The 27,982-nt window shown below is 40.3% G+C and overlaps 1 protein-coding gene across 3 annotated transcripts in view; it reads left to right on the top strand.

The window, feature by feature from the left end:
- XYLB (xylulokinase) overlaps nt 1-25,829 on the top strand; it is an 82,411-nt gene extending 56,582 nt beyond the window's left edge. The window contains exons 16-19 of one of the 3 annotated variants that reach the window (XR_011148928.1): nt 11,527-11,585; nt 15,412-15,499; nt 16,386-16,680; nt 17,741-17,825. Coding sequence is in view for 2 of the 3 variants with exons in the window: in XM_069006341.1 (XP_068862442.1) it covers nt 11,527-11,585; nt 15,412-15,499; nt 17,741-17,835; nt 25,544-25,627 (326 nt within the window). In the remaining variant the exon portion in view is untranslated. Of the gene's footprint in view, nt 1-11,526; nt 11,586-15,411; nt 15,500-16,385; nt 16,681-17,740; nt 17,836-25,543 lie in introns of those variants that run through there. The other 2 variants (XM_069006341.1, XM_069006342.1) reach the window with 2 other exon arrangements.
- Nucleotides 25,830-27,982: the final 2,153 nt, after the last annotated feature.

The following is a 27,982-nucleotide window of genomic DNA, read 5'->3' as shown; positions in this document are numbered from 1 at the left end:
TCGGCAATCTGTGGCAGGTTAATTGAAATGCAGTGAGAGTGCAAAATCTGAATCAAGCATGAGGTTGGCAAACTTTGTTTATCCTTTTATTTATGCAGATCTCTCAAAGTAACCGCTTAACTTGAGAACTGTTGGTGAAATTAGTGTGATTTTCCATCCTTCCTCAGATAGGAAGTATTTGGGCCATAAAGGAATAATTTCAAAGATGTCTTGTTTGGCTGGATTGAGTGAAGGTATTTCAGGAGTTTGAGGAACATCTTATTATTAGGAACATTTTAGTTAAGTTTTCGTGGCCAGTGATGGACTTCATCTGACTAGAGTGAAATTCTGCAAGTGGCATGCCAGAAATATACCAAGGTAATTTTTGTTGTCTCCTTTTTCCTCAGAAATTATTATTTAATTATACTTGGTGACACTGAGTGCACATTAGAGGGAGGCATTTATGATGATCACTAAAGCAAAGGGTACTTCAGGTTTATCCTTTGTGAGCTGTTCTTGTTGTTCTGCTGAATCCATGTGCACCCTGCCTGCCAGAAACCTGTGCCACACCATGCCAGAGCTTCTAATTGGGCTCCTGCCTTTAGATCAAGTGATATCCTCAGACACCATCAGCAGGAGAAAAACAAACCCACCAGACATGAATTTGTAAAAGTCTTTGAATTACAGTGTGAGGGGCTGAAAGTGTTCTTTCCTTCTCCTTAGCTGGACCTTTGGTTCCCCTTGCAATGGACTCTGAATCTTTAACTTTTATGGGATGTATGGGAACATGAGGGCAACAAAGGATGGTTCAGGTATTAGGATGATACAGCAGGTCCGTGTATGCACAACTCAGCTGCAGGGGATTGTAATAACAGTAGGAATTAAAGAGCCCTTTGGTATCAGAAAGTTCCCACTTTTCAGTGGCATGAAGCTATTGATGTGTGGGAGCCTGTGTTTGTACTGAGGGGTTGTATTGTTCAGTACCCAACAGTGTACCCTTCTTAGATCTAATATTTCATTTAAAAGCAATTTGCCTGAATAAAATAAAATATGCATGATGGGTGAACACAGATGAGCTCTGTTAATGTATTCTAATTAACTTGCTAAAAATATTTTAAAATCTTAATAAGCTTAAAGAGAATTTCTGATGATCAGATGCAATGTTAATGAGCATGGTATAAAAACATAAGAAGGTAAAGTGTAAAGCTGATTGGCAGTTCCAGTGCTGTCTGTATACCTAACACTTTTCTTGGGCAAAAGAAAGATCTTTGGGTTAAATTTGACCTTTTGTCTTGGTATTTAATTTCTCAACATCTATTTCTAGAGAGCTTAATGAGCAAAACATTAAAAAAAAAAAAAGAATTTACCTGTTTGATTTGGGGTGTAGTGGGAATTTTATTGCTTAATTATGCCTTAGAAAAACATGCTAAGGACATTTATAATAAAGTATCTGTGTTCTTTGTGTGTGGGAGAATGACTCTTTTCTTTTTATATATGCCATAAATCTCAGATTGTAGTCCTTTTTCTCTCCAGGCTATTAGGTTTCTGCAGACTGTATTTCATTCCTTAGCACCTTTAGTTGCTTGGCAACAACATCTGATTTACATGAACCCAGCCCTGTGAATGAATAGTTACCTGGAACCTTTCTGGCAGAAACCCTGAGAAACGTAGCAGTTCTCCCATTCACCATGACAATTATTAGGAAATATTAATTGCTTCTCTCTATTCATCTTTCCATAGCCTTTGTTTTACAGTTTAAGGGAAACAAACTGTATTCTCTGTTTGGTTCTAGCCTGCCAGAGGTCATATAATTCATTTATAAATAATCCACTTGGACAGGAGGAGGTTTATTAATAACAGAAGGCTTTAGTGGTGCTCAGAGACCCAACTGGTACAAGTGGTCCCCAGTGCTGTGTTCTTTAGGTACAGAAAGAATGAGTTCAGAGGAGTGAAATAACTCAGCACAGTCACATAGAGCAGGTCAGCGTGATTTTTTCCTGTGAGTAGGTCTGGTATAGTTTTTAGTTGCCTCCTCAATTTATTTTCTTCTCTTCTTGATATACGGAACTTAATTGAACAAACAAAGTAAACAGATTTTCTGCTACCTCAGCTAGTGTTTGGTGAGCAGTTACACCCTTCTATCAATTAATTTTATTCTTGTGAAGTACTTATCAACCTGTAGGTTATTTCTTTTGAGAGGAGTAGGAGGTATGAAAGAGAAAAATCAAGAAGAAAAATTCTTCAACAGCGCGGAATGAACACAAACCAGTCTTCCTAGACTAGGAGATGAAAAGCTACAGGCAATATTTGTGGATGCCAAAACAGTTGTAATAATTCTTTTGAAAAATGTTTGAAGAAAACACCCAAATTGCCTCGTTTTGGAAGTTCTTTTCTGTTTTTTATCCAGCTTATCCTTTGCTAAAATAAAATACTGCTTGGGCTTGGCTGTTTTCTGTTGCATTTCCAGAGGCTTTTATTGCTGCTGCTGCTAAGACACAAAGGCTGGTGTGGAAGGAAGCAGAGCAGACCTGAGATCTGGTAGAGATCTGCTTTGCAAATCTAGATTCCAAACTGATTTCCCCCCCATGTTTGTTGTGCTTTGGGTTTCTCTAGAATCAAAATACTTGATAGCATGTTCTTTCCTCTCGTCACTTGAGTGGCATTCAAGGTCAGGTCATTTTCATCCTGTGCCTTTTAATTATATCCCATGGCTTTAGGTAATGCTGAACTTGCAGCTCATTATTATTATATTTTCTCCTGTGGACATGTCTTGCTACTGATGCTCATACTCTGCAGATTAACTAATGCAGAATTGAATGCATTTGTGATCTAAGTAATGAAGAGGCTTTTGTTCTATTCTTGGTTGTTCTTCTGATTTTGTGTGACCTTGGGTGGCTCATTTATCCCCTTCCTTGCTTTTCTCGTTTTAACCTTCGATGGATGGTGTCATGTGTTGATTTGCCAGCGTCATTTTCTATTTCCCTTAGAAGATTTGCAAGGCTGAATATTGTTGTATGAGGACAAATCTTTGTTAAAAAATGAAACAGTGTTTTTTGTGTTCCTAAATAACTCAGTAACGAGCATTATTTACTGATGTGTGATCTGTAAAGCCACATGTGGTACTTATACACATCAGAGTTGTTACAGGCATGGGAGTTTCAAGCACAAGTCTTTCATGTGTCAGAATATTTTGAGATACTGGGCTGTCCTGCAATGCTGCCTACAGAACTCATTGTAAAAAAATTGGTTTTAGTCCATGGAGAATGCCTAAGGTAGCAGTGACCTTTTTATTAAAACTATTTTTTGGGAATATCTTGCATGTTCCTGTTTTTGGGTGAATGTGTCACCTTCATCTGGGAACTGAGTAGCAGGAATTGTCAGGGTTGCTAGAGGCACTGGAATGTAGCTCAGTGCAGAGCTCTCCAAAACCTTGGGCTCCCTGTGATGGGAACCACAGGACACCTGACCTCCTCTTACATGGCACTGCAGAGTGTGTGCCTGTTGGAGCTACAGACAGTCAGAGCTGGAGCATTCTCTCCAAAATTCTCCCAGGCAGTTTTCCAGTGCAAGATTCTCTGTGATTTATCAGGAGTTTCTATAAACTGGTAAATATCTGGATAGGCAGACTGACAACATGCAGTGTCAGACACTTCTGAGACAGACATTTTTAGTGCTCTTACCAACTCTGCTCTTTATTTTGATAGTGGTTTCAGAGGTGAAGACATTTCTGCAAGGCAATGATATTAGACCAGGAGCACTAAGCATCAGTGGTTTGTGGTCTTGAAATTATGCCCTTTAATGAGTGGCAGAACTTAATATCCTTAGCTTACCAAAAAGAAATACAAGATGTAATTTAATTGTGGTCTGTAAAGTGCCAACATGTGAAGGAGAAACCTAATTTTAATAATAATGTTTTAACTGGAAGGCTAAAGCCACAAAGATCAAGTGACTAGAAGTTTAAAGAATAAAAATATAAATTATGGGAAGAGTGCAACTATTTAAAGGTATTAAAAATGAAAACAGCCAGTAGACACAGTAAATTCTCAGTCACTTTAGCCGAGGTTCTGTGTCTTTCTAAGGTCACTGTAGTTCAGCGATTACAGATCTGGGCTCTGGGATCGTTGTGTGGAAGTTGTGTGATCTCATTTTGGCAAATGGTCCACTCTGATCTTTTACTGTTTTGGAGCTGTCTGTAGGTAGGTTATTAAAACACTGGATGAGATGGCCAGATTTCAAATGCCTGGTTTGGATCTCCTCTAGGTTTTGTTTGCAGACTGGTACCACCTGCTTCAGAACATTTTTTGAGAATCAGTTAATTTGTCACATTGGTTCCAGATTTCTTGTTTATTTGCTGAATGACAGGAATTCTGAAGTGGAAGGTAAAGATAGAGGTGTTGCCAAGAGCCTGTGAATTAATTGTGGCAGCATAGGGTAAATCAAAGCAGGTTGTTCTTTGTTAGGTTAAGCTTTTAATTGGAGCTTTGGCTACTTTATAGATGTTTGAACAACTGTAGAAAAGTTTTCGTGGTTATTAGTATTTTTCCCCAACACACAGTTTTTATAATATCCAAACTTTGGGTAACAGAAGAGGAAAACTGAGTTTCCAAAAAATAAAAAATATAAACCTGATGTAAGCAGTTACATTGGTGCATGAATCCTTTTTATCTTACTACTTCATGAAATATATTACTTATTTTTTCTTTAATGAATTGATTCAGAATGTAGAAATTAGACAAGCAAGAGACAGCAAGGTTCATTAAATTGCTTCTAGTAATATTGTCTTCAGGAGAGGGCTTCTCCCCAATACATTTGCAGTGTTGACCAAAGATTTTAAGTGTTTATAGAATCACAGAAAGGCTTGGGTTGGAAGTGACCTTAAAGGTCATCTAGTTCCAACCCCTCCATCTTTCTTCTATCTCTTTCCTTAAGAGCTTCAGAAAAATATTCAACCTTTATCTGCCAAAATTATTGGTCTGAATCTGCTGCTTTTTTTTCCCCCCTTGCTGTAAGCTCTAGTGCCGAGTTGTGGATTTTTTTTTAATACCTTACCTTTGGAATTTGTCCCAGGTTTCATTATAATATTCTGTCAAATAGAGATCTGGGTCTAAAAAAAAAATAAATTAAAAAATCACTGTGAATTGATAAGCAATTGCAGCTCTGCAGTATTTCTACAAGAATTGCAAATATTTCAGAGGCCTTGTTGCGAGCGTGTCAATGTATATGTTATAACAGTGTTATGACTATTGATCTGCTTGTTCCCAAAGAACTCTTTACCACTCATGAACCAAAGTTTTCCCTGCAGTATAATTCTGCTGAAGTCAATTAAGTTGAATTGTATCTTGAGTAGATTTTGTTTCTTCTGTGGAACCTCTTGGGCTGTGTGTATTTTTTGGGGGTGATCTGCAGTAATTTAAACTGCTGTTAAGAGATAATTTATGTGCATGTTTTTCTTTGTTTATTTCTTCCTGAAATCCATCAAGAAGGAGAATGCTTTGAGTCAACATCAAATTTTAAATTAATCTCTGAACTGACCAAGACTAAGAGGATTTTCAGTTAGGTAATTTGGTGTCTTCAAGCTTCAGGTTCTAAAATACTAAGTTTTGTCTTGATTGAAACAAGGTCTTAGGAAAGCCAAATTTGGCATCTTCATGAAGATCAATTTCTTGAGAACATAAGGTGGCCTGTGACTATCAGTGCCACATGAGCCTTGGTTGCTATACTGTTCCTACTCTGTTTCAACTTAGTTGTTGCTCCCCTGCTCATTTTAGTGGTGTTATTCTTGCCTTCCAGCAGTGTGAGCAAGAAGAATCATGCCTGGTCTCCCCCACATCATTGTAGAGACTTTATTTATGTAAGTAGCATAAATGTTGAGGATATTAGGCATATTTGTCATTGCTGCTGAGAAAATCAAAGCTTTTTTCCCCCCTCTGTTGAATTACAGCTGATTTAATGGTAGCTCTACCACCGTGGCCTCAGAGGGTGATGATCAATTCTATCTGTAAAAGTTGTTTTTCTTCTCCAGGCACTGAATTTAAAAAATAAGACTAAATTTTGTGTCTGGAAAATTTCTGAGAAACATTTGAGCAACCCTCAGTGAAATTAAAGCCTGTTACAAAATATATGAAAACTTGTTCACTTGCCAGTTAGAAAGCAACCATCCTCTGTGGCAAACCTGGCTTGCTTTTGTCAGTAATAAATTAGCTGATGCTTCAAAGTGAAAGTCAGAAACACTTCTAAAAAATAGTTTCTGAATGGCTTTTACTTGGGCAGTTGTATTTGTCTAAATAAAAAAAAAAAGAAAAAGAAAAAGGAGAAAATAGGTGTATTCCAGTTTCCATTACTTTTGCCTCATTCACGTAGATATTGTTTAGGACCCAATCCTAGAACTCTCTGGGACATAAAAGGCCATATTTTAAAGGGTTTAGAGAAATCTTTTACCATAGCAGGAGTTAAATTTCAGCGTCTTTATATGAATAAAGAAAATTAGTATGAATTTTGGAAGAGTTAATAAGCAAGGAGGATGATTTTGGAACACTTTCGTGATAAATGGAACAAAATAACCATATATTTTTGTTTTGGTTTGGTTTGGTTTCTTTTTCTTGAATGGAAAGCTAGCAAATACTTTTTTTTTTTTTTGAAATTATAGTGTTTGAAGTTAATCAGAGAAATAAAGGAGGGGCTGATACTTTTCTTGTTGCTTGCAAATTGTAAATTGCAGTTATTTGCAATCATGCTTGTAACTGGCGTGGGTTCATGTGCATAATCATCTGCTTTTTGAATACATGTTCTATTGTTCTGTTTTATTTATGGATTCAGTTGTGATGAGAAAGATGTTTGGATGAATTCTTGGAACTATCTTTTAAGAGGTTTGAAAGTCAGAGAGTGCCTGGAGTTTGGGGTACAAACCAGGGCTGTGGATAGCACACAAAATTTAGATTAAGAAGTTAAGAATTTTCAGCTTCAAAATGGAAGGTCAAATTCTGGTTTTGGACTTTGAGGTTCATGAACCAGCAGAATTTTTTACTGACACAGACTTTCTGTTTGGTTGAAATACAGCCAGATCCAAAAGCCCTTAGGTCAGGAGTCATCCCACCTATTTCAGCATCTGGATCTGGTACCAGTCTGATCTGACCCACTCCTGGCAGAACAGGAGGCTGAATTTCTACCTCCAGTCTCCTTGCATGAACGATGTGGCAGAAGACTTTTGGTGATAATTATCAGTGTTAACCTTCTACTTGGTGCTACATTTATCATCATAGAATCATAGAATGCTCTCAGTTGGAGGGGACCCATAAGGATCATCAAGTCCAACTCCTGGCCCTGTACAGGACCATCCCCAAGAAGCCCACCATGTGTCTGAGAGCATTGTTCAAATGCTTCTTGAGCTCTGTCAGGGTTGGTGCTGTGACCACTGCCCTGGGGAGCCTGTTCAGTGCCCAACCACCCTCTGGGTGAAAAATCTTTTTCTAACATCCAACCCAAACCTCCCCTGACACAACTTCAGGCCGTTCCCTCAGATCCTGTCACTGTCACCACAGAGAAGAGATCGGTGCCTGCCCCTCCTCTGCCCCTCACGAGGAAGTTGCAACTGCAGTGAGGTCTCCCCTCATTCTCCTCTTCTCCAGCTGAACAGACCAAGTGCCCTCAGCTGCTCCTCACACGGCTTCTCATCAAGGCCCTTCATCCTCTTCATTGCCTTTCTTTGGACACTCTCTAATAGCTTTATACCCTTCTTATAGTGTACCATCCAAACCTGCTCACAGGCCTTGAGGTGAGGCCACCCCAGTGCACTTATGTGCCAATGCCATCAGAAGGGATGTCAGACTGCTCAGGAAAGACTCACCCTGTGTTACTGGTTCCAGTGTCTCACTTGCTGAATCCACTTGAGTAATGCTCTTTGAGCCTGCTTTTTATAAAATCTTCAGTTTTCTCTCCACTTTTGATCTGAATCTTCTTAAATTGCTTCATTTTCTGGGAAGGCATTAGTTATGTGTTTGTAAATATACCGTGATGCAGGACTCCAGTCTTTTTGGGACCACTGACAATGCTGAAAATACATAATTGTCATTTCCCTCTTTTCTCAGTGACAGATTTTTTTCTTTTTCCTATGTACCTTTTAACGAAAGCAATATTTTGGCTGAAAGCAAGAGACAGGAGATGAACTTTAACATCACTCAGTTCTTGCTGGGTCGCTGTGGAAAGCACAGTGAGTATTTTTGTGTGCACAGTAACGTGCACAGAGTGTGCTGCCTTTTAAGCCTTGTGTGGGAAAGTGCCTTTTGCTCAGACTTCCCACATAAACAAACTTCATTACTTGGGTCTTCCTCCCTCCTCCTGTCCAGTGAGAATCATTATTTTAACTCTATTTTGTCAGGTCAATCACCATGTTCCACAGAAGAGAATAGATCTCCAGAAGATGTCCATCTGGCAGAACAACACTGTGCCATGGGCAGCTGCAAACCCTTTCAGATAGGGTTAAAATTCAGCATCAGCTCTCTAAAAAATAATTAGTTTTTCAATAAGAAGCAAATAAACTGGTTGGTTAGGTACTATGCAGGGAGATTTTGATTAAAAGATGTTTAAACCTGATTCTCTCAACTGTCAAGGAATTGAATTCATGAATTATGTTTGCTACAGTTGTTGGTTTTTTTTAAGTATCGCTGTGAAGTTCTCTTTGTGCAGTGCTGTAGGGGATGGATGGTAGCTTCTGACAGATTCAAACAGCTGGCTGAGAACACTGCTGGTGATGGATGAACAATGTCTCTGTTAATGCCTTTTATGCATAAATGATGGGCTTGCTTTATTTATTTATAAGATGTATCCAATTACACATCTCAGAGCAAATGTCCACTGTTTAGTAAAGCACACAATATTGGTATTAAAAAGACAATCCCTGGAATCAGTGATCAATGCATTTTCTTCATTCTCTGGAGAGAGACTGAAATAAGAAGTAAACCTAAAATTCATCAAATTCAAGTAGTTCTTTTGGGACCTAATCCTTGTCTGGAAGAAGTGATAGAAACTCAACGAGGGATGCTGTTGTCTCAGCTCTGGCCACTAGCAGAGCACCACATTCACCTGAGATTTTGCTTCCATTTGGCCTGGATGGATCAGTCCCACCTGTACAGCAGCTCGGAGTCGGTCATCCCACAGTGATGGTTAAAGTTCACTTGGCTGTAACCTGCTGGGATGTGTTTTGGTGAAGTGAGCCATCCTAATTACTTCAGCATAGGGTTTTGGGTGCTTTTACTGTGGGTCTGTGTGTGTTTGTACTCATGAGTGGATCCAATTTAGAACTTGAGCTGTCTAACCAACAGCAGAAACTTCACAGTGTAAATTAGGTTAGTTTCTTTTATCAAGTAGGTTAGGTATATTCTCAAATACTTCTTAGTATTTTGCTACAAAAGAATTAGTCTGGATTAAGGTGGGTGTGCAGATAATCAGCATTTATCAAACACTTAATAGTCAGCATAAATCAAACACCTTTAGACCTGAGATATGGTTTGGCTTCTTGGAAGACACCTGACTCAAGTAATGGTGGGGTAAATGCATGCTTGTGTGTGGTTTGTATAGAATAGCAAATGCACTGTAAATTCACACCTACTGTTCTGATAACTTACTGGTATAGAAGTGGCTTGAATTACAGTTATGGCATGAATTGATAATGTAGCCAAAACCTGAATGTTCTGACTTAGCAAGAACTCTCCCATCCATTCCTGGATTCCACATGAAAACATTTGGGAAGTTGTGGAGCAGAAGCCCTGAGACAGAGAGCTGGCATGCAGATGGAAGTACAGGAAGCAGCTGAGCTAAGATGTGTTTGCTGTTCTCACAGGGGTGGTTGCTGTTTGGCTTTGGCACTTTTATGTTGTCCACTGTTCTTTCCTGGTGGTGGAAGCCCAGCAGTGGGTTTGGCCCCTTTCCAGAGAAAGGAGAGCAGCCCTGCCTTATTCTTTGGTTTGAACTGCTGGGAAGTGTAGCCAGTGTATTTGTTTCTCATTTTGTCTTGCTGGCTGTCTCTGAAATGTGGTGTTTTCACATTGGATGTGGTAGTTCCGCAAGAATTTATATTCGCAACAAGGTTTAGCAAGACAGAATTGTGACTACCAGGCAAATCATTTAGAGTTCAGTTTGGTTTCTAGGAACAGAGGCTTACTAGTTATTTTTCACTGGTTTCTGTGCTATTATGTTGTTGTGATAATCTTGGCAGGAATCTGTCACTCTGTGTTGGTATAATTGAAACTTGTTTTCCCTGAGGAATCACTCTGCTGTTTGTTTTATTTGTTTGCTGACATTGACAGAGATCCTAATGGCTTTTAAAACCCAATTTGTGCATCACTGAATATCCTCCAAAGAGGAAAATAAAATTGAATTTATCAGTAAAATAGGGTCCCCCATGCAATGCTTTGTCTGGGTCTTGGGCTCCACCTGAGTACCCAGATGGGGGTCTGGAAATGGTGTGGGGAGCTGCATCTTCTGATTATTTCTAATTCTGTCTTCGGGGCTTTTGTCATTAAGATACTTGAAAGGATAAATGACAATAAGTTGTTTAGGGCATCAGTGTAAGTTGCCCAACTTTGCCTTGTGAGAAATAAATTACCTTTAGCTTTTATTAAAAAGGAAGTTAAGATAACAAAACAATAACTACAGTGAAATTTCTCTTTTGGGAGGGTATACATGATGGTATCATTTATTATTGTCATAAATCAGGGTAATGAAATGTTTAGATTTTTTTAAAATGTATGATATCAAAGTGTTTATGCATTTATTTTGTTTTAAGCCTTTGAAGAACTTCAGTGAGACTGTTTAGATTATTTATGTTCATGATGCCTTGCTGAATTGTGATTATGGGTTCATGTGTGGCTTGTTGCATACCGTGCTCCAGAGGAACATGCACATAACTAGATGATGAGGCACATGGCAGACATTCAGGAATGTAGAAGAAAGGATGGGTTTCTTTAAGCCTAAAGAACACAGGATATTTTTTTTAACTCTCCCAAAGATGTAGGTTTGCAGTGGATGAAGACTCAGATATTTTTTGTTTTAGTGAAGTGATTTAGACCATCTCTAATTGCCTTTTGACACACTTCGTTGTCATTCAAGCGCATAGGGATTGCCCAGGTTTCAGAGAACTCTGACTGTGAACGTCATGAGGAGATAAGTTTGGAAAATACTGCTGATTTTAAAGGTTATCTGTCAGTTTGTATATATACAGCTCTGAGCCAAACTAATCTGACCTCAAGCCAGAGCTGTAATATAATAACACTGCCTTTCTTACTGTGTATCTCCTTTGCAAATCTCCCTGACATTGATAGCACTATAATAATAATAGATCTGCAATATTTATGTTGCCTCTCCTAAGGAAGTGTTCTAATGTGCCTTGGAAAATTGGGTAATTAGTGTTATCTTCTTTTTTACAGAAGGTAAATTAGAGGTGCAGAGAGAGAACCCTGACTCCCACCTCCTTGTTCTCACTGCTTGGTTCAGTAGTACAGATATTGACCATATGCACTTTCACTCTGATTTTTACTTTCTATTGCATTGCAGTGCCTAGAACAAGGATTTTGGCTACTGGTGGTGCATCCCACAATAAAAAGATCTTACAGGTAAGTAGAAAATTAAATCCTGAACTGAATTTGCAGTTACATCTCCATTTTTACTTTGCTGTACCAAATCCAAATCACTGCAGCTGCAGAGGAAGGTGTGGATATGGAATTGTGACTCTGCTGCAGGTCTTTGGGGTTTTTTTTCAGGTTTAGTGTGAAAACCTTTAGCCCAGTGCTAAATTTATATTGAACTTAGAGGTTTTTTTAGTTTTATGAATATGTATCTTAAGCACTGGTGATTTCCAGGTCTCATCACTTACATCAAATCCATCAGCAAAGAAATCAAGAAGAAACTTCTTGTATAATACCTGAGGTTTTTTTTATCATTCAGGTCAAAGTTGAGCCATTGGCTGCTTTAAACTGAAGGGGAGTTACACTGTTGTTAAACCCTGCAAAAACCCAACCACAAAGAAACAAAAAACCAACCAAACAAACCAACACCCTCATACAAACCTCAACCCCCTGTCCTTGTGTTACTTAATTAGCATCATATCATATACTGGGAGGAAACTACACTTTTGTATGGTCCTTCCTCTCTCTTCCCAACCTCCTCTTTTGCTGCTGTTGCTGCACATCCAGCCTGGGTAAGATCCTTCATCCATCTTCTGGAGAACAGAGAACCATTTGCTCTCTGTTTCTGCCCACTGAGACTTGGCAAAGCCTCGCTCACAAATGGAGAGAGGCCTCTCACCTGGCTTTCAACAACACAGAGCGAGACATCTGGATTGGGATTCATCCTGCCCAAATCCAGTCACCTGTGATGTGATGTCTGTTTACGATCTGTCAACCCTGTAATAGTCGGGGGAGATCCCGTCTGCTGCAATGCAGAGGAAAACGGATGGTGTTTTAACTTAACAAATGTAATTGTCTCCCTCTGGGTGATCTAAGGAGCTTTCTGGGCTCCGAGGGCTGCCTTGACAAGCTCCCTTTAATCACAGGCTCCAACACTGACCTGGAGGTAGACATGTACACCAGAAGTCCTAATCTTGGGCCAGATCTTATCACTGGTGATAGTGAACACAGGGTGAAATGTTTTCTGGGGATTCCAATCCCTTCCCGTCAGCTCCAGAGAGTCGAGGCCAGCCTCAGCTGCACACCATTCTCTTTGACAATTGCAGTCAATTCTCTGCTCCACAAAGCTTGAGCTGGATTAAATGGAGATCAAAGAGCAAAAAAGCAAAAGGCTGTTTTCTCCTAAGGCATCTAAACCACATGTGTGTGTAACTGCTGGTTGTACAGCTGATTGAGGAGCAGCAAATTTGGCATGTTTTGCCTGCAGATGTCACTTCTCTTCACCTGCTTTGGTTACTTTGCCTAAGAATGTGACATTGGAAAATTAACTGATTGGTTAATTGCTTAAAACATTGGTCCTTACAGGAGTAATTCTGCTGAGGGTACATCAGGAAAGATTGGATTCACAGATGAGTTTGTTTTTAAAGCTGTATTTCCAGTTTGGGTGCCAGGAGGATCTCCTTGCTGTGGAATGGAGGCAGAGAAATGAATGTTCTTAAAATACATAATTTGGTAACATCCACAGCTGAAAAATCATGGAGTTGGGAGAGTGGTGGCTGGGGTGCCTGCTCTTCACGTATAACAATTCAGCTGGTTTTAAAACTCATTAGAAGTGCCTTAAAATAATATGATCAATACAGTGTCATTCATTTAATTCAATCACTGGTTAATTGGATCTTTCTTTTTAATTTAATCAAAACCTCAGAACCATATCAGTTGCATAAAGAATAACAGCTTCCACCCTTATCATGGTCAATTTTGGATAATTTGTTCCAGGGCTACAAAAGACTATCATTTAATTAATCAACGTTCAGTAACTCCTATATTTTACACCACAAAGGAAACAACTTAGGAAAATCTGTTAAAAAAATTTAGTAGAGCAGCTTTCTTCACAGTTCCAGGAAGCTTTTTATAACATATGTGGTGCTTGATTAATGACCACATGGAATACAGTGAAATATCTTAAGCAGTAGAACCTCTAACAGTGTCCTTTAAAATTATTTGTGAGAGATACCACAGTTCCAAATGACTTATTAAATATATGGAATTAGAATAATTTTTATTTTAGAATTATGGTAAAAAAAGTTATTTGTTAAATTGTTAAAATGTTATTTGTAGTATTACGACACTTTTTAGCAATCAGTATAGAGTAGAGCTGCATTGTATGAGGCTCTGCAGAGATGAAAAAACAAAAAATTGTTGTCCAAAAGGACAATTTAAACTTAAGACAAGAAATGCCTACTAGAGATGAGGTAAAGATGCAGGTGGGAAATGTGTTGAAACAAGGTGGTAGCGTTGGCTGGCAGGATGGGCAGTGGTACTAGAGCTCTGTGACCATATAATTTCCAGAGGACTTTTTAATAGATAACCATGACTAATTTTTCATTTGTCCTCTAGCATTGAAGCTCATGTGTTGCTCAATGCTTGCTTGCAAATGAAATTAGCCAATCCTGACTTGTCTGTCTTACTAGAAGAGAGTGATTTAAGTGTATAAGCTCAGGCTTTCATTGGGTTCTTGTTAGCAAACAGCTACTTTCATTTAAATTGTGAAAATCAGTGATTTTCAAAGGTTTTGATTTGAAGATTCTCCACAAAATTTCAGAGAAAGAAAAATCCTTTAGAAATTTCACATACTATATATTTCTATAGGTGATATAGATTGTACTTTTTAGTCATCTTTTATGAGGCCCTGGGGTACATCAGCAGCAGGGTTATAAATTCCAGGGTCAGGGTTACCTTGCCACTAATCCAAATAGTTTGGAATGCTGGACATTCTGGTCTTATTTTAGACTCAATTGCATGGATTTAAGTCAGGTGTGACACTTTTTCCCTTGGCAAAAGTAATAAAACCAGCACAAGTTTTATCTGAATTGTTGCCTGCTTCTTGCGTTGCTCAGCCTGAGGGGCACCTGCAGTCCTAGAAGTGATGAAACCAAAATGGAAAGCATTTGTTGACAAAGTTCTTGGAAAGGAGTTATTGAACCTCCTATGTCCCTATCCAAATATGTTTTAATTTCCCCCCTTCTGTATTGTTTTTCTAAACCTAAACTGTGGGGAAGAGCACATGTACTCAGCAGATGTGAGGTGCTGATGGTGTTGATTTCAGTGCAGAACAATGTGTGGTCGAATAACTTTAGTATCTGTTGGATACCATAATAAATTCTTTGCCTGTAAAATTTTATTTCTATTACTCAAGCCAAGTGTCTCAATATATCTTCATAGCTAAGGTTCCCTTAAAAATAGGAAAACTGATAAATTGAGACACTATGTAATCAGCTCCTGTGTCATTCTCCCTGCTGATCCTAATAGGATGGGAATGGTGGAGATGAAGAAGAAAGGTCTTAGCAGGCCTTCATATTGCTGGAGGTTTATTTATATCCAAGCTGAGAACTGAGGAGCTATGACTGGTTCTTCTCTCCTTCCTTCCCACTTGAATCAGCCATAACATGATGGAAGAAAACAGGCTCCAGTTGTGGGTTCCTGAGCAGGTCTCCTTGCCGTGATGTAAGCCTTTAGCATGGGCTGATTGTGTGAGCTTTTGAGAGATGACACTTGAACCCAGTCTCCTCTGAACTTGTAACCAAGAGATCTGGAAAGAAATGGGACTTCATTTCCTGGCTGCAGCCACCTCTCTAGCTCAGAATTACCAATACCCTGTTGTGTGACAAGTTCAGGCCTCATTGTTGTCTGCAGTGCTTCTTTCCACGGGTTCCTGAGTTCTTGGCTGGGCCTTGGGACAGCTACTTGTTTTCCTGAGCAGTGATGGAGGATTTCTTTTCCCTTTGTGTTTCATGGATGCTTTGATGCTCCTCAGGTCCTGTCTGACGTGTTCAGCGCGCCCGTGTTCACCATCGACACCGCCAACTCTGCTTGTCTGGGAAGTGCTTACAGAGCAATCCATGGTAAGGCTGCCAGGAGACGCTTGTGAGCAGTCAGGGAATTTAATTTCACTTGGTTAATACTTGGGATTAACTTTGCTGAACATGAGGGGGGAGTAAAGCTGTGCACATCTGACTGGAAGGTCCCACAGGTCAAAGAGGGATTTTGCTCTTAGTACACTTGGATTAGGCCAGAGAATATCACTGACATCATAATTCCAGGCCTGGTGGCTGCTTCTCAGCCAAGGGATGGGGTGTGGGAAGTGTTGGTACTGTCCAGGGAAGGTCTAGGACCTTCACATGTTAAATTGCTACATCCATGGAGGAATACAGCAAACTGAAGGTCCTGGTGTAGCCTGCTGCCCTGGTTTGTGGACTGGGCTGTAAACTGGGTTGCTGAAATGGCCAAACCAAACAAAAGGTTGATCCCACAAAGAAGATCTATGAGGGCAGGGACAACAGGACCAGTAATACTGCTGGCCACTATTAAACTTACATTTATATCTTCCAGCTTTTAAACATCAAGTTGAGGGACATGCATGGCGTCCTGGGCTCCATGCATTTTCTCTTGTAAAAGCATAAATCTTGGGATACTCTTAGGTTCACCAGTCATTTTGCTTCACTTACTGTAAAACAACAGTCCAAGCACCAGGTTTTACATGTTAATTAACTTACTAACATAATTAATGCATGCAGGTGTGTGTTGAGGGTGGGCTGTCAGCTATTTAAGACTTGAATCCCAACCATGAAATTTTATTCATGTTATTTTTAAATGGTTTCTAATATCTTACAGCTAAACAATTCAAGGAGTGTGGAAATCCTTGTTTAGGTCATGTTTAGTTAGCCTCAGTTTTTTTTGATTAGAAGCTTTAGGATTTGGGCTTTAAGACCCAGGGTATCTTCTCTACAGGTTCATGTAAGACATGGGTAACTTCTCTACAAGTTCATGGCTAACTTCTCTGCAAGTTTGTGGGATTGCAACAAGCATGGAAAGGATAGCATCAGCCATCAGAAGAAATCAGCCAAGTTTTAATTTTAGAAGCAAATTCTGCTGTCACATTATAGCATCTAAAGACTATATGCTGTCTTGCATTTGAAAACAGCACAGAAGATTGCACAACCAAAACTTGGGTTGGTGTGTTTAATGCACACAGCATGCTCTCCTCTTTATTTCCAGAAAAGGCACAAGGGTTCTGTCAGACCAGGTAGGCTTTTGCAGGACAGTGGAAACAGTTGGATTATCTGTATATTTGAAGCTACAATGAAACCATTTTTGCACCTTACAGGTCGAGTTTCCAAACTGTTTTTCTTTTTACTCAAACTTTGCCTACTGCTTCAGAAGCCTCCCGGCATCTAATGCTGCAGGAAAATTTTTTGTCCTTGAATGCATGTGAAATGTGGAGCCATCATTAAAGTTTCTGTGGATATTTTGTGTGTGTGGGAGATGTGTATTCCCTCTGCCAGTTTGGCATATGAGATGTGGAGGCTTGGCTGACAGAGCGTTTGGGCGAGGATTTCAGATGCCATGCTGCTGGAGGGACTCCTCGGCTCATGTCCTCTGCCAGCCAAGCCCCAGGGGGTTTGCTATGTGTGTTCCTAAATGGCATTTTTGATTGATGCCTTCAGCTACCTCCCTCGTGGCCAGGCAAAGGAATTGAGGAAAAGTGAGGACTTACTAATATAAATGAAATACTGATGGCAAGGGCTCTTTAATAATACTACAATGTGCATCTGGGGTGTTTCACAGTTAGCCTGGGGTTCTTAGCAGGTGTACAGGGAGCTCCTGAAATGCTGTGATTTGCTCACAAAGCAAAATGCTGTGGTAGCAGAACTCCCCTATTATTCTGCTTCCTTACATATAAATATATTTAAAAATTTGTACTATATTTTCTTGAAAGTGTTTTCACTTCTCTTCCTTTTTATGTTTAGTCACATTTTGTCCTTGAATCCCTTGCTTCCACATATTTTCACTGCTGTTTACTGTATTGTTGTAACTATAAATAATTACTGATATTGTTGAGTAGCATTTCTGCTGCTTACCTATTCCCCAGGGTATGAATTGAGTGATTGGCAAAAACTCAATCACAGAGTCCCCACTTCCCAGGCTAGCCCATAGGAATGTAAGATATTCTGCCATTTATCCTTCAATCCTGAATGCTGACCTGACCAGGGAAGATCAATATAATGTATTAATTTGCTAGGGAGTCAAGGCACATCCCTCATCGTGTTTTTTTGCATTGATCAGGATTGTGATTCTCATTGCAGGACTTGTAGATGAGAGGAATGTGTCCTTGGCTGATGTCGTGAAATTAGCACCAGAGCCCAGATTGGCTGTTACACCCACCCCAGGGGCTGAGGAGGTGAGCAAGCTTGGGAATACCATTTTTGTTTCCATTTCTTGTCTGCTTCAAAATGAAGTGGTTTGCTAATTATTCTAGTAAAATGGATGAGTTTCGGAAAAATTTGGTTACACAACTCTTATTCCTTGTTGTGAAGACAGATTTGATTTTGGGAGATCTTTGGTGTTGTAATGATGATAATCACTGCAATAATCTGGTCCCACCATCCAGGTCTGTGAGAGTGAATTTTCCTAACAGGGCATGACCAGAGAGCAAAATCTCTTCCTTAAGGGATAGAAAAAGTTATAAAATAGGTTGAATTTGGATACAGGTCAGTCAGGTTGTAACTGATAGTCTTGACAAAATAGTCTGGACTTGTTTGCAGCAAGCAGCATGGAAAGAGGGGTGGTGACTGTGCTTTCTGGCTTATTGGAAAACATCTCCAAAAATCCTTCCTGTCTGATTGTAAACAGTGGTCAGCAATTGTGTATAATCACTGGTAGCTCCCACTTGGAAAACATGCCATCTGGGAGGGTTCAGTAGGCACAGGTCTTTGGTGCTGTGCCCATCCTGTGAATTTCAGCACGTCTGAAGGTGAGGCTTTTGCTTTATGGCCCATGTAGACAAAGCAGAAGAGATACTCATTGTTGGTAACTATGGGATTCCAGCCCTTGTAAAACCCAGGAAGGAGTCATTGTCTCAGGCTCTCCAGTGCAGCCCTGCACGTCTCACTCGCAGCCAAAGGCTTTAGTTTACGGCGGCTTTTGAAATATAACGCGCAGTGATAAATAAACAATAGCAAGATTCCTAGAGAACATGTTTAAATAACAAAGGTGAATCTCACCAAGGTCTTCAGCTGTGCAAAAACTTCTTTTACATCAGCACAGCCTTACACACTCCACCACTTATGAGATTTGGATGTGCCCTAACTACAGGCAACAAGGTTTTAAAGCTTTTATTTAAACTGGGAAATTAATGATCTGCCAAAACTACTAACTCCCAGCTACATGTGTAGAGGAGCACCAGATATCATCATGAGTAATAATAGAAATGATCATGCTGCATTGTGCCTGCCAGCGTATTATTTAATTATTAACTGAGATGGAGGAGCTCAGTAATCGAATAGAAGTCCCCTTCAGAAATATTAAGACATTGAATAATTTAAACTTGATTGATCTGATCTCATTTACTCAACCTTCCCCCCTCATTTTAAAAGATAAAATAATTAACAGCAGTGGCCTATGCCATGTGTGTTGCAGTTGAAGCTCTCTGCAGGGAACACACCACAGGAGCAGCTCCCTTGTGTCTGATTCAACCTCACGTTGCTGCCCTGTTCCCCCCCAAAATGCTGTGTGCTCAAAAGCTGCCAGCCTGGCTGGGGTGGAGGTGGGGAGAGCTCAGAGACCTGCTTTTGACCCCCTGGTGCTGCTTCAGCTGTAAAACTCAAGGGCAGGGAATACAGCTGTCACTCACAGGGGCCTTGCAAGCACCTTGTACCCCTGCAGGGGCCAAGCAAACCTGACTGGAGAGATTGCCAGGGAATTCATCTACCTCTTTCTATTTTGCTCTCTGCATAAAATGGCCTGGAAGCTAAAAGAGTTAATTATGTCCTTCTCAATACTTTCCTTTCCCACATGGTTAGTCCTGGCTCTCCTTGCACATCTTTTCATTGGTTTTAAATGATGTACAGTAGTGAATTGTTGCCCCAGTAGATAGGAGTGAATGACAGGGAAGCAGTGGCCAAACAATGTGGGAAGGAATAACCATTCCTGCTCTTTAGCTTAGCTTTCCAGCTTCATTCCATTAAAAGCAGCTTCTTGCAATTACATATTCCACACCATTTCTTTTTCTTCCTGCCTTATAATTTTGCAGTTGATGGTGGATTCCCTGGCTAGTTTCATGGCTGTGAAACTGCAGAAAGCCAGAGGGCCTGTCAGTAATACAGTGTGTTAGCATGAACAGTGCAGTAAAAATTCATAATGCAATGAGTCAGTTTGATTCTGTTTTATACAGTGCTGCATCTCCCTGTCCATCCAATTTCATTCTGTTGAGGTTAGAGCCTTTCACTTAAATGATAGTTCTTTTTATAAACTTCAAAGTCATCCTGAGGTTAAGTCCTGTCTTGCTGAGGAGCTCTTCTGAAAGAGTCTGGCTCACCAATGTGAAATTCCCCCAACCACTTCTTTACATTTTTTGGACGGCTACAGCTAGATCTTGGCAGGGTGGATAAAAAACAGGTCATAACACAGCAATCTGCTCTGGTTTCATCCTTTCTTCCTGGTATAGGTTGGAGACAACATGTGTTAGATCATTGGAGAGAGGAAAACCTCCTATAGACAGAGGTCAAATGCGACAGTTTGATGTAGCTTCTCCTTCATTGCCAAGGCCTATGCCCGCAGTAGGGGTTTGCAGGAACCAAAAATGCAAAAAGGGTTCCTTTGATTTCTGAGGGATCATTTGTGATAATGAATGTGATTTTAAAAAGCAAGGGCAGGGCACACAAAGCAGCTCTTCTGGTTCAATTAAACTGATGGGCTGGTAAAATAGAATAAAGTCACAAGATGGGGAACATAGAGCTTGTGGTGGGCAATGAATCAGTAGTTAGTGGAAACTGAAGTCCCAAAAGTTCCAACTTGCCTGGCAACAATGTCACTTTGTCCTGTGGCAGACCATCCTGCCTTGAAGAGACTGTTTCAAAGAGGATGAATCCCTCTCTGTGGGTATGACCCCAAGTCTCTTAGCTGGACCTGATTTCCCAGTATTTTTGTAGGATATGGGTATTAACCTGAGCTTTTTTCTAATTCTGTCAATACCCAAACAGGTCATGAGGTGTTCTGGTGGAAGGTCATTCACTCAACCAGCTCAAGTCAGTCATCTGTGGGTTAATTTGATGAATCCTTCTTCCTTTTTTTTCAGAATAGCAAAAATTAAAGAGTCATCTCACCTCTCTGGGGCCTCCTCTCTCCCCCGAGGAAAAAGATTAATCAGAACCACTAAGCATGACAAAAATAACCAGGAGATTCTAGAGCAATAAATATATGTTAACAGACAGAAATAATCTGTTATTCCAGCATTAGAATTCAGATCTATTTTAGTAATCTATTAAAACAGGGATGGTTGGCTAGTTGGTTAATTAAGCAAAAATAAAACATGAGAGAGAACATGATTGTCTGGGAGTTGGTCACTTGTGTTTATACAAGCCCTGTGCCTGTGACATAGTGCCAGATTGGTCGTGATATTGTCCTGTGGGATTTTGTAGGGAGAAGGCATAGAGCAGATCACTACCTCTGGATGTGTGATTTTTGATTGCATTATTGACTCTGCTGAGGTGTATTAATCTTGCAAAAATTCAGGAAGGGAAAATGTAAACCTAACAGGTTTCCTTGACTTTGGCGAATTGCCCTGTAACTGGGTGGATTTATAGAAGTGACCCTATTACCCAGGAAGGTTATAATGACCTATTTATTGATTTTAAATAATTATATTTTGTTGAGTTAGATTTTGGAGGGGGGAGGTTGCTTTCTAGAATTGGGTTGGTAATTTAGTGCCGAGTAAGTAATAATAATGCAACCACAAAAAATATAATAGGTATTGATAGAAGTTTGATTAAGGTGATTTGTGTAGCCAATAATTTTTTTAACCTATTAAGCTGATTAAGATAGGCTTGCAGAATGGATATCTGAAGTAGAGGATGTAATTGTTTCAGGTGTGGTTCCTTGGAGAAGTCTTCAGAGTATTTCAAAACACAGTTTCATTGTTTCTGCTTTATGACTATTCTTTCTCTGTTAAGAAAGGTGAACAACTGCTAGGATTTGAAAAATAAAACAACTCTTGATTTCTTAAGCAAATCTCTATGAGTATTTTGACTTTGGTTTAAAAAAAAGGAACCTTTCAAAAGTAGCAAGTGTTTGTGAGAGACTGATTAATTTTAATCTATTCAGGGTAGATTAAATGCACTCAGGTAGATTAAAATTAGATAATCATCAGCATCATCTTTGTAATTTGTAAATTTTGAATTGCTCCAGTGATTGGCTAATGGAGCGTTGCAGGAGATAGGAGGATCCATGTGGATGGTCACTTGTAGTAATAATTTGTAGCTGGTTTTGCTCCTAGAAGGTTGTAGGCACAATGTAAATTGTAAAAGCCCTGTTGGGTACATAGGCTGGTACTGTGGTGAGGTGTAGTATCAGGATGGCACATTTTATTTGTTCTGGAGAACAAGGTAGCATTGTATGAATGCATTTTTTCAGAGAGGGCAGGTTAAATTATTATCTGTTATAATGTATTATTTATCATTAGTATTTTCTTTGGATAGTTGTGGGACTGTCAGAATGTGACCAAATTGTCCCAGGAGAGAAGTTGAGGGTTTGTAAATGAAGCAGTCAGCATACTCTTGATGTTGTGGAGTAGGGTGTAAAGATAAACTGGAGAAAGGGCCATAATTAAGGACAATTAAATTATGGACAATAATAAAGTTTGTGTTGTGATACATGTAATTACTTTTCTTAAATATCATGGTTTGATAGATTAGGTTTGAGGCTATGACAGAGAGGGAATTTATGTCCTTGGTTTTTATGCATTATTGAGAGTCCTTTATTCCCTTTGGACCCCAATTATAAAAATACATCTATATAATTGCCTCAGGAAAGAGGCTCCTGGAATCGCACAGGGGGAGTTGCCCAAGGTTCTGTGCAGGCACTTCAGTCGTGACAGACGTGCAGGATCACCTTCCACAGACACACCTGAGTGCACACTCAGGCCATGCTCTGGGCTCATGCTGTTTGGCTTTTCTTCTCTGTGTTTCGTGGGAGCTGCACTGCTTCGGCCCCAAACCTCAGCTGTCATGAAAAATACTGCTTGTGAAAAGCTTGTGGTGCTGCTGCACTTATCAGCTATGATGTACTGGTGGTATTACAGCCAAATTCCCTGAGGAGGAGGAATTAAAGGCTTTGCTTATCCCTCTGAGCTGTGCAGCTTTTTACCCCAAAGAACAGGAATAAGGTACAGGAAATATTCTTAATTATTTGTTTGCAGTTTTTTTTTCATATGGTCCATAATGCAGGATTCATTTACACTAATGGCTGAGAAGCTTATTGCAAATGCCTGAATTTCCTCAATTAGCAAGCTAAGTGCTTAAGTCCAATAAACAGGAAAAGAAACTGTGTCAGTAAATGTGGTTGTTCATTTATTTTGACACATTTTAATTTAGAGTGACATATTAACAATAATACTTCCCAGCCTTCTGGTAAATGTGCTGTGTGTATTTTGTAAAAATACTGATGGGCAAGTAATAGGGAGCCTGCTTTCTCAGTGCCTGAGCTCACTTACCAGTGCAGCTTTGCTGTGCTGAATCTTTGCTGAGAAGCACTTAGGGTTTATCAAATTTACAGAATAGTGAAGTAAGAAATAGCCAGTCTTCATTACAGATGCTTCAGTGAATAGAGGAGCTGGTTTTGTTTGAAATACTGATGTTCCCAGTATAGCCATAGTTGCCTGCTCAATGTTTTGTTTACTCTGAAGTGCATATTTACCAGAAATGGGAGCAATAATATTCTTTGGGAACATGTAAAGGATATATATATATATCTGTACTTCTCTGAGCCCTCCAGGCCCTCCTGTAGTTAGTTAAAAATACCATGCTGAGTAATGTAACATTTCATAATAGTGGTGCATTTTGTTTTCTAACCCCATAAATCTGCATAAACCTCCAGGATCTCAGCATCACTGTCCTGTGGAGAAGAGGATGTGGGGCACACACATGTTAGATGCCTGGCCTGGGGTCACTGAATGAGTCTGTTGCAGAGGCAGGAGTGAGTAGGATTCTCTGCTTTAATCAGTGGAAAACACTGTAGGACTCAGCCAGTGTGAGATGGCTTTAAAAACCATTTTATGATGCCTTAGCTAACAAACAGTGTCTCTTTCCAGTTGCTGTGCATGCTCCTTCTCTTCTACCCCTTCATATATTTAACCTGTTGTAGAAATGTACTTTAACTTCTATAACATCTGGTTTGTAAAAAGATAGGAGTTGCTAAAAACTAGTTCCTTCTGCAGAATGTGTCCATTAGGTCACTTCCACCTGCTGTTGTGGAAGGTGGAAATGGGAATGAAGACAAAAATCCAGTTTTCACTGGTCAGGCTTAAACTATCATTCAGGAGGACAGAAACATAGAAACTGGGTGTTTTGCCATCAGTTGAAAGACAGAACAAAACCCCACTATTTTGTGTTTCCTAGATGAGAAAACTTTGTGATTTCTTTTTTTATCTGTTAAGGTGTGGCTGTTACAGACACTGAGGCTACTGCAGGACCTGCAGTACAGAGACCTGCACAGAAACAACCCGGTCTCCTACTACATCCCCATAGTTTACACCTTAAAAATTCTCCTCCTGAATTTTTCATGCATGTACACACACAGTTGTTGGCTGTCCTGAAAAGGATAAAATGCACTGAAATGCTAGATCTGGCTTACTGATGAGAGCAGTAATTCAGTTTGCTGGGTATGATTCATTACGGCTGTATAACCTCTCTGAACCTGGAGCCAGGAGCAAGGCTGCCTTGATTATGAGTCAGTGCAGAGGGCTTGTAGACCAGACTGGCAGCCTCTAGGATTCACTGTGGCAGGGATATGACCTTATGGCATCCTCCTAAGGACTGCTCGAGCCTGTACCAAACCCTACACTGACTCCTGGCAGTCCCTTCTTTGTGCTCGAGCCAGCAAATGTGCGAAGCTGGCCTGATGTGGCTTGTCAAAGTACTGACTTTATTAGAGGGACAGTTAACATCAGAGAGAGGAGATAAGGAGAAAGGTGCATCTCCAAGATCTAGGTGAAGTACAGTTTTTGGTTGGAGCCAGAGTAGAGATTTATTCAGGATTTCTGCTATGTAATAGATCTCACCCGTATCCAAAAGCACAGGACATGTTTGAGTGCGGGGTTTTGAATACATTTGAGTCTTGATTCTTCTTTTTATGGTTGCACCAACATTGGATCTAAACCTCCTGGAAAATTCTAGCTAGGGAAATACAAAAAAGCTACTCAGATACTTTGTGTAGTTGTGGATAGCAGCTGGGCCTGCATTTGTCCCCCTGGGCCTGGAATCAGGGAGTGAGGAACATGGCCACGGAGCAAATTATGGATGGGAAAGGTTGTGGCTGTGAAAGATGTGAAGGAGAGAAGCAGCTCAAACAAGTAGAGGAGTCCAAGAGGGAGTATGAAGTGCATTTTAGAAGGCCCTGGTCAGCACATTGGCTAAGGAGGACCTGTCTGACTGTGCTGGAGGGCGGCAGTGGGGTGATTAGCGAGGCAGAGGAGGAGGGGACAGATGCACTGATCCATCCTGGGGCAGTGGAGGGAGGCAAGGACAGGAGTTCTGCCTGGGTGATTAGCACAGCTATTACTGAGGGGGCATGTCACACTGGGAGAGGTGACTTTAGCTGAGCTGCTTCTGCTGGAAGTAATGACTTCTGCTTATAGCAAGAACGCAGTCACAATAAGAACAACCTGTGCGTGTCATAAAATTAAGCTGTAAAGGTGATGGTTAAAAGGACTGTGACATTTAAAGAGGGAAAACTCTGCAGCATTTTCATGAGCTAACTGGGAAAAAAACAGTCCAAACCTTCAGGTACCTGTGAACATGCAGCATTTTTCATGTCTGACGATGGTTTTTAACTGCAGTGTAATTTAAAAATCTAATTTTTCAATGAGACATATTTATTTCTTTTTTCCTTTTTAGCTCTATTGTCCACTTCTGAAAAGATATGCTGAGCTTGAACAGAAGGTTATCTACAACCCAGTCCCTTCTTGTCTTGTGAAATAGAAGCAAACAAAATTTATATGTGGGCTGAGTGGACTCCCAAGGAGAAGATCAGAAGAGATTTGCTCAGAATTTACTGGAGCTGTTTAAATCATTTCATTCCTCTTTGTAGACAAATAATTTTTAAATGTCTGTGTTTGAGTGTGTTGGTGGGAAAAAATTACATTGTGATTGAAAACCTGATTAAAAAAGCATCATATTGCTCTGTGTGTTTGTGGCCTCAATTTTTCTTAGGTACTTTTCAGACTGTGCTTGCTGTTTTGGAAGAGCTGGGTGACAAAGTCAAGTGCCTTGTTTATGTGAGTCACTCTGTCAGCTTTGATTCCATGTGTTTGGCATGCCAGCCTCTGCATACCTGTTGAGCAAAGTATCTTAATTCCTCAGCTTCTCCTGCTTTAATGTTTTGAGACTATCTGTTCATCTGTAACTTGGAGATGTTTATGTCTTTGCCTACACAAAAAGCATAAGCACACTGACTTCATCCTATCTTTCTTTAATATGTGGAGAAGGCTGATTAAAGTCTTTAAAGACTCCCTGGGATCCTCTGAAGAAGGGGAATTCTTGTCGCATGACACTGTGGAAAGCCTGTTGTGTGATAAAACATGATATGGCAGGGGTTTATAGATTGTGGAAAGCACAGAGATCTTAAGTGATGCAAACACCACTGTGCAATGTTTTACTTGACATCAGTTTTGTAAGAAAGAAAATAATAGACCAAACATTGGAAGTTTCACACATCTCTTTTCTGCTTCAAAAAGCAGTCAGTTCATCTGCACACCAGCTTGGGGTTACTCTTTTTCTTCCTCCTCCTTGTCATGGCAGCTAAATTCTCTGTGTCCTGCTCTGCTCTGAACAGGGCGGGAAGGTAATTTTTTCTTCCACCCCCAATATCCCATTTCTTTCTTGGAGATCTTGAGCAGAATAGCTGATTGTCTTGCTCTGTTGCTATTGTTTCACTTCAAATGTTTTAGTCCACATTAACTAGCCTCTAGCTGAGAAAAATCTTAGAAAATGTGAGCCAGGAGATCTTTCTGCAAAGATGTGTGGAAGTTGCAGAATTTGAATGAACATCCCTGTGCAAGTGGGAACACTTTACTGCATTCTGTGGAGCTGGTATCTTTCCCTCAGGATAAAATTTCTCCTGGGAATAAAGCAGATTGTTTAATGAAAGTGACTGAAGCCTTTCTTCCCTTCCTGTAGAAGCTGTAATGTGTCTTGGGAATAAGCCAGGGAATTGTAGAGAGTAGAGGATCTCTTTATTGACTGAGAGCTGGATTGTGCTCCCACTGGAGTAGGGTGACTCATATTCATATTCTTCACATTTTGAGGGCATAGGAGCACTCTCCCTATCCCTGCCACATCTCTATTGAGAGTGGGAGCCCTTTGCCATGACTCACCTCTGGAGTGGCCAGGGAATACTCTCATTCCTCCTTTGCTCTCCCTTTTATATATAAGTGCTTCACTTTTGAGTACGAACAGTACCTTTTTTTGTTCACAACTGAATAATTACTAGTTCTCCTGATATTAGCATGATTACTCAGGAAGGTCAAGAATTACATTTCCGAGTTGCTAAAGCAGACTTCTTTTAAGCAATTGCTTTAAAAGGTGGCATTAGAAATACACATCTATCTCTTTTATGTGCTTATTATTCTGGGTCCAAAGGTACAGTGCTAAAACATATAATACTTCTTGCAGGCCTCCACTGTCAGCAGCTGCTTTGTCATTGAGCAAGGCTGTAGAGAAATGCAGAAGGATTAATTAATACAAATTAGACAATGCCTGCTAGTTTAAGCAGCATTACCATCACCCTTAGTCTGAAGTTGTGCCTGGTTCCTGGTTTGATGTCAAAGTTAACCACACAGAGAAGGGGTTTGGAGAGGTCACAATCACAGAATGGGGTGGGTTGGAAGGGGTCCCAGGGGTCAGCAGGTCCCACCTCCCTGCTCCAGCAGGGTCATCCCAGAGCACATGGCACAAGATTGTGTCCAGATGGTTCTGGAATATCTCCAGTGAGGGAGACTCCACACCCTCTCTGAGTGATCTGTTCTAGTGCTCAGTCACTGCCCAGTGAAGAAGTTCTTCCTCACGTTCAGGTGGAACTTTCTGTGCATCAGTTTTTTCCTGTTGGTTCTTGTCCCATTGCTGGGCACCAGGGAGCAGAGCAGAGGCTGGTCTATGTCAAGGCTGAACAGCCCCAGCTCCCTCAGCCTTTCCTCATAAGAGAGATTCTCCAGACCCTTGATGACCAAGGGAAGGTCTTCCTCCTGACATTCATTTACCCTGGTCTCCTGGGTCAGAGATTCCTGAGGGCTGGTCTTATCAGTGAAGACTGATGAAAGGAAGGCATTCAATAACTCT

The sequence above is a fragment of the Aphelocoma coerulescens genome, chromosome 2 (assembly GCF_041296385.1).
Source record: "Aphelocoma coerulescens isolate FSJ_1873_10779 chromosome 2, UR_Acoe_1.0, whole genome shotgun sequence".
Taxonomy (NCBI): Eukaryota; Metazoa; Chordata; class Aves; order Passeriformes; family Corvidae; genus Aphelocoma; species Aphelocoma coerulescens.
This window is presented reverse-complemented; position numbering and strand designations above follow the sequence as displayed.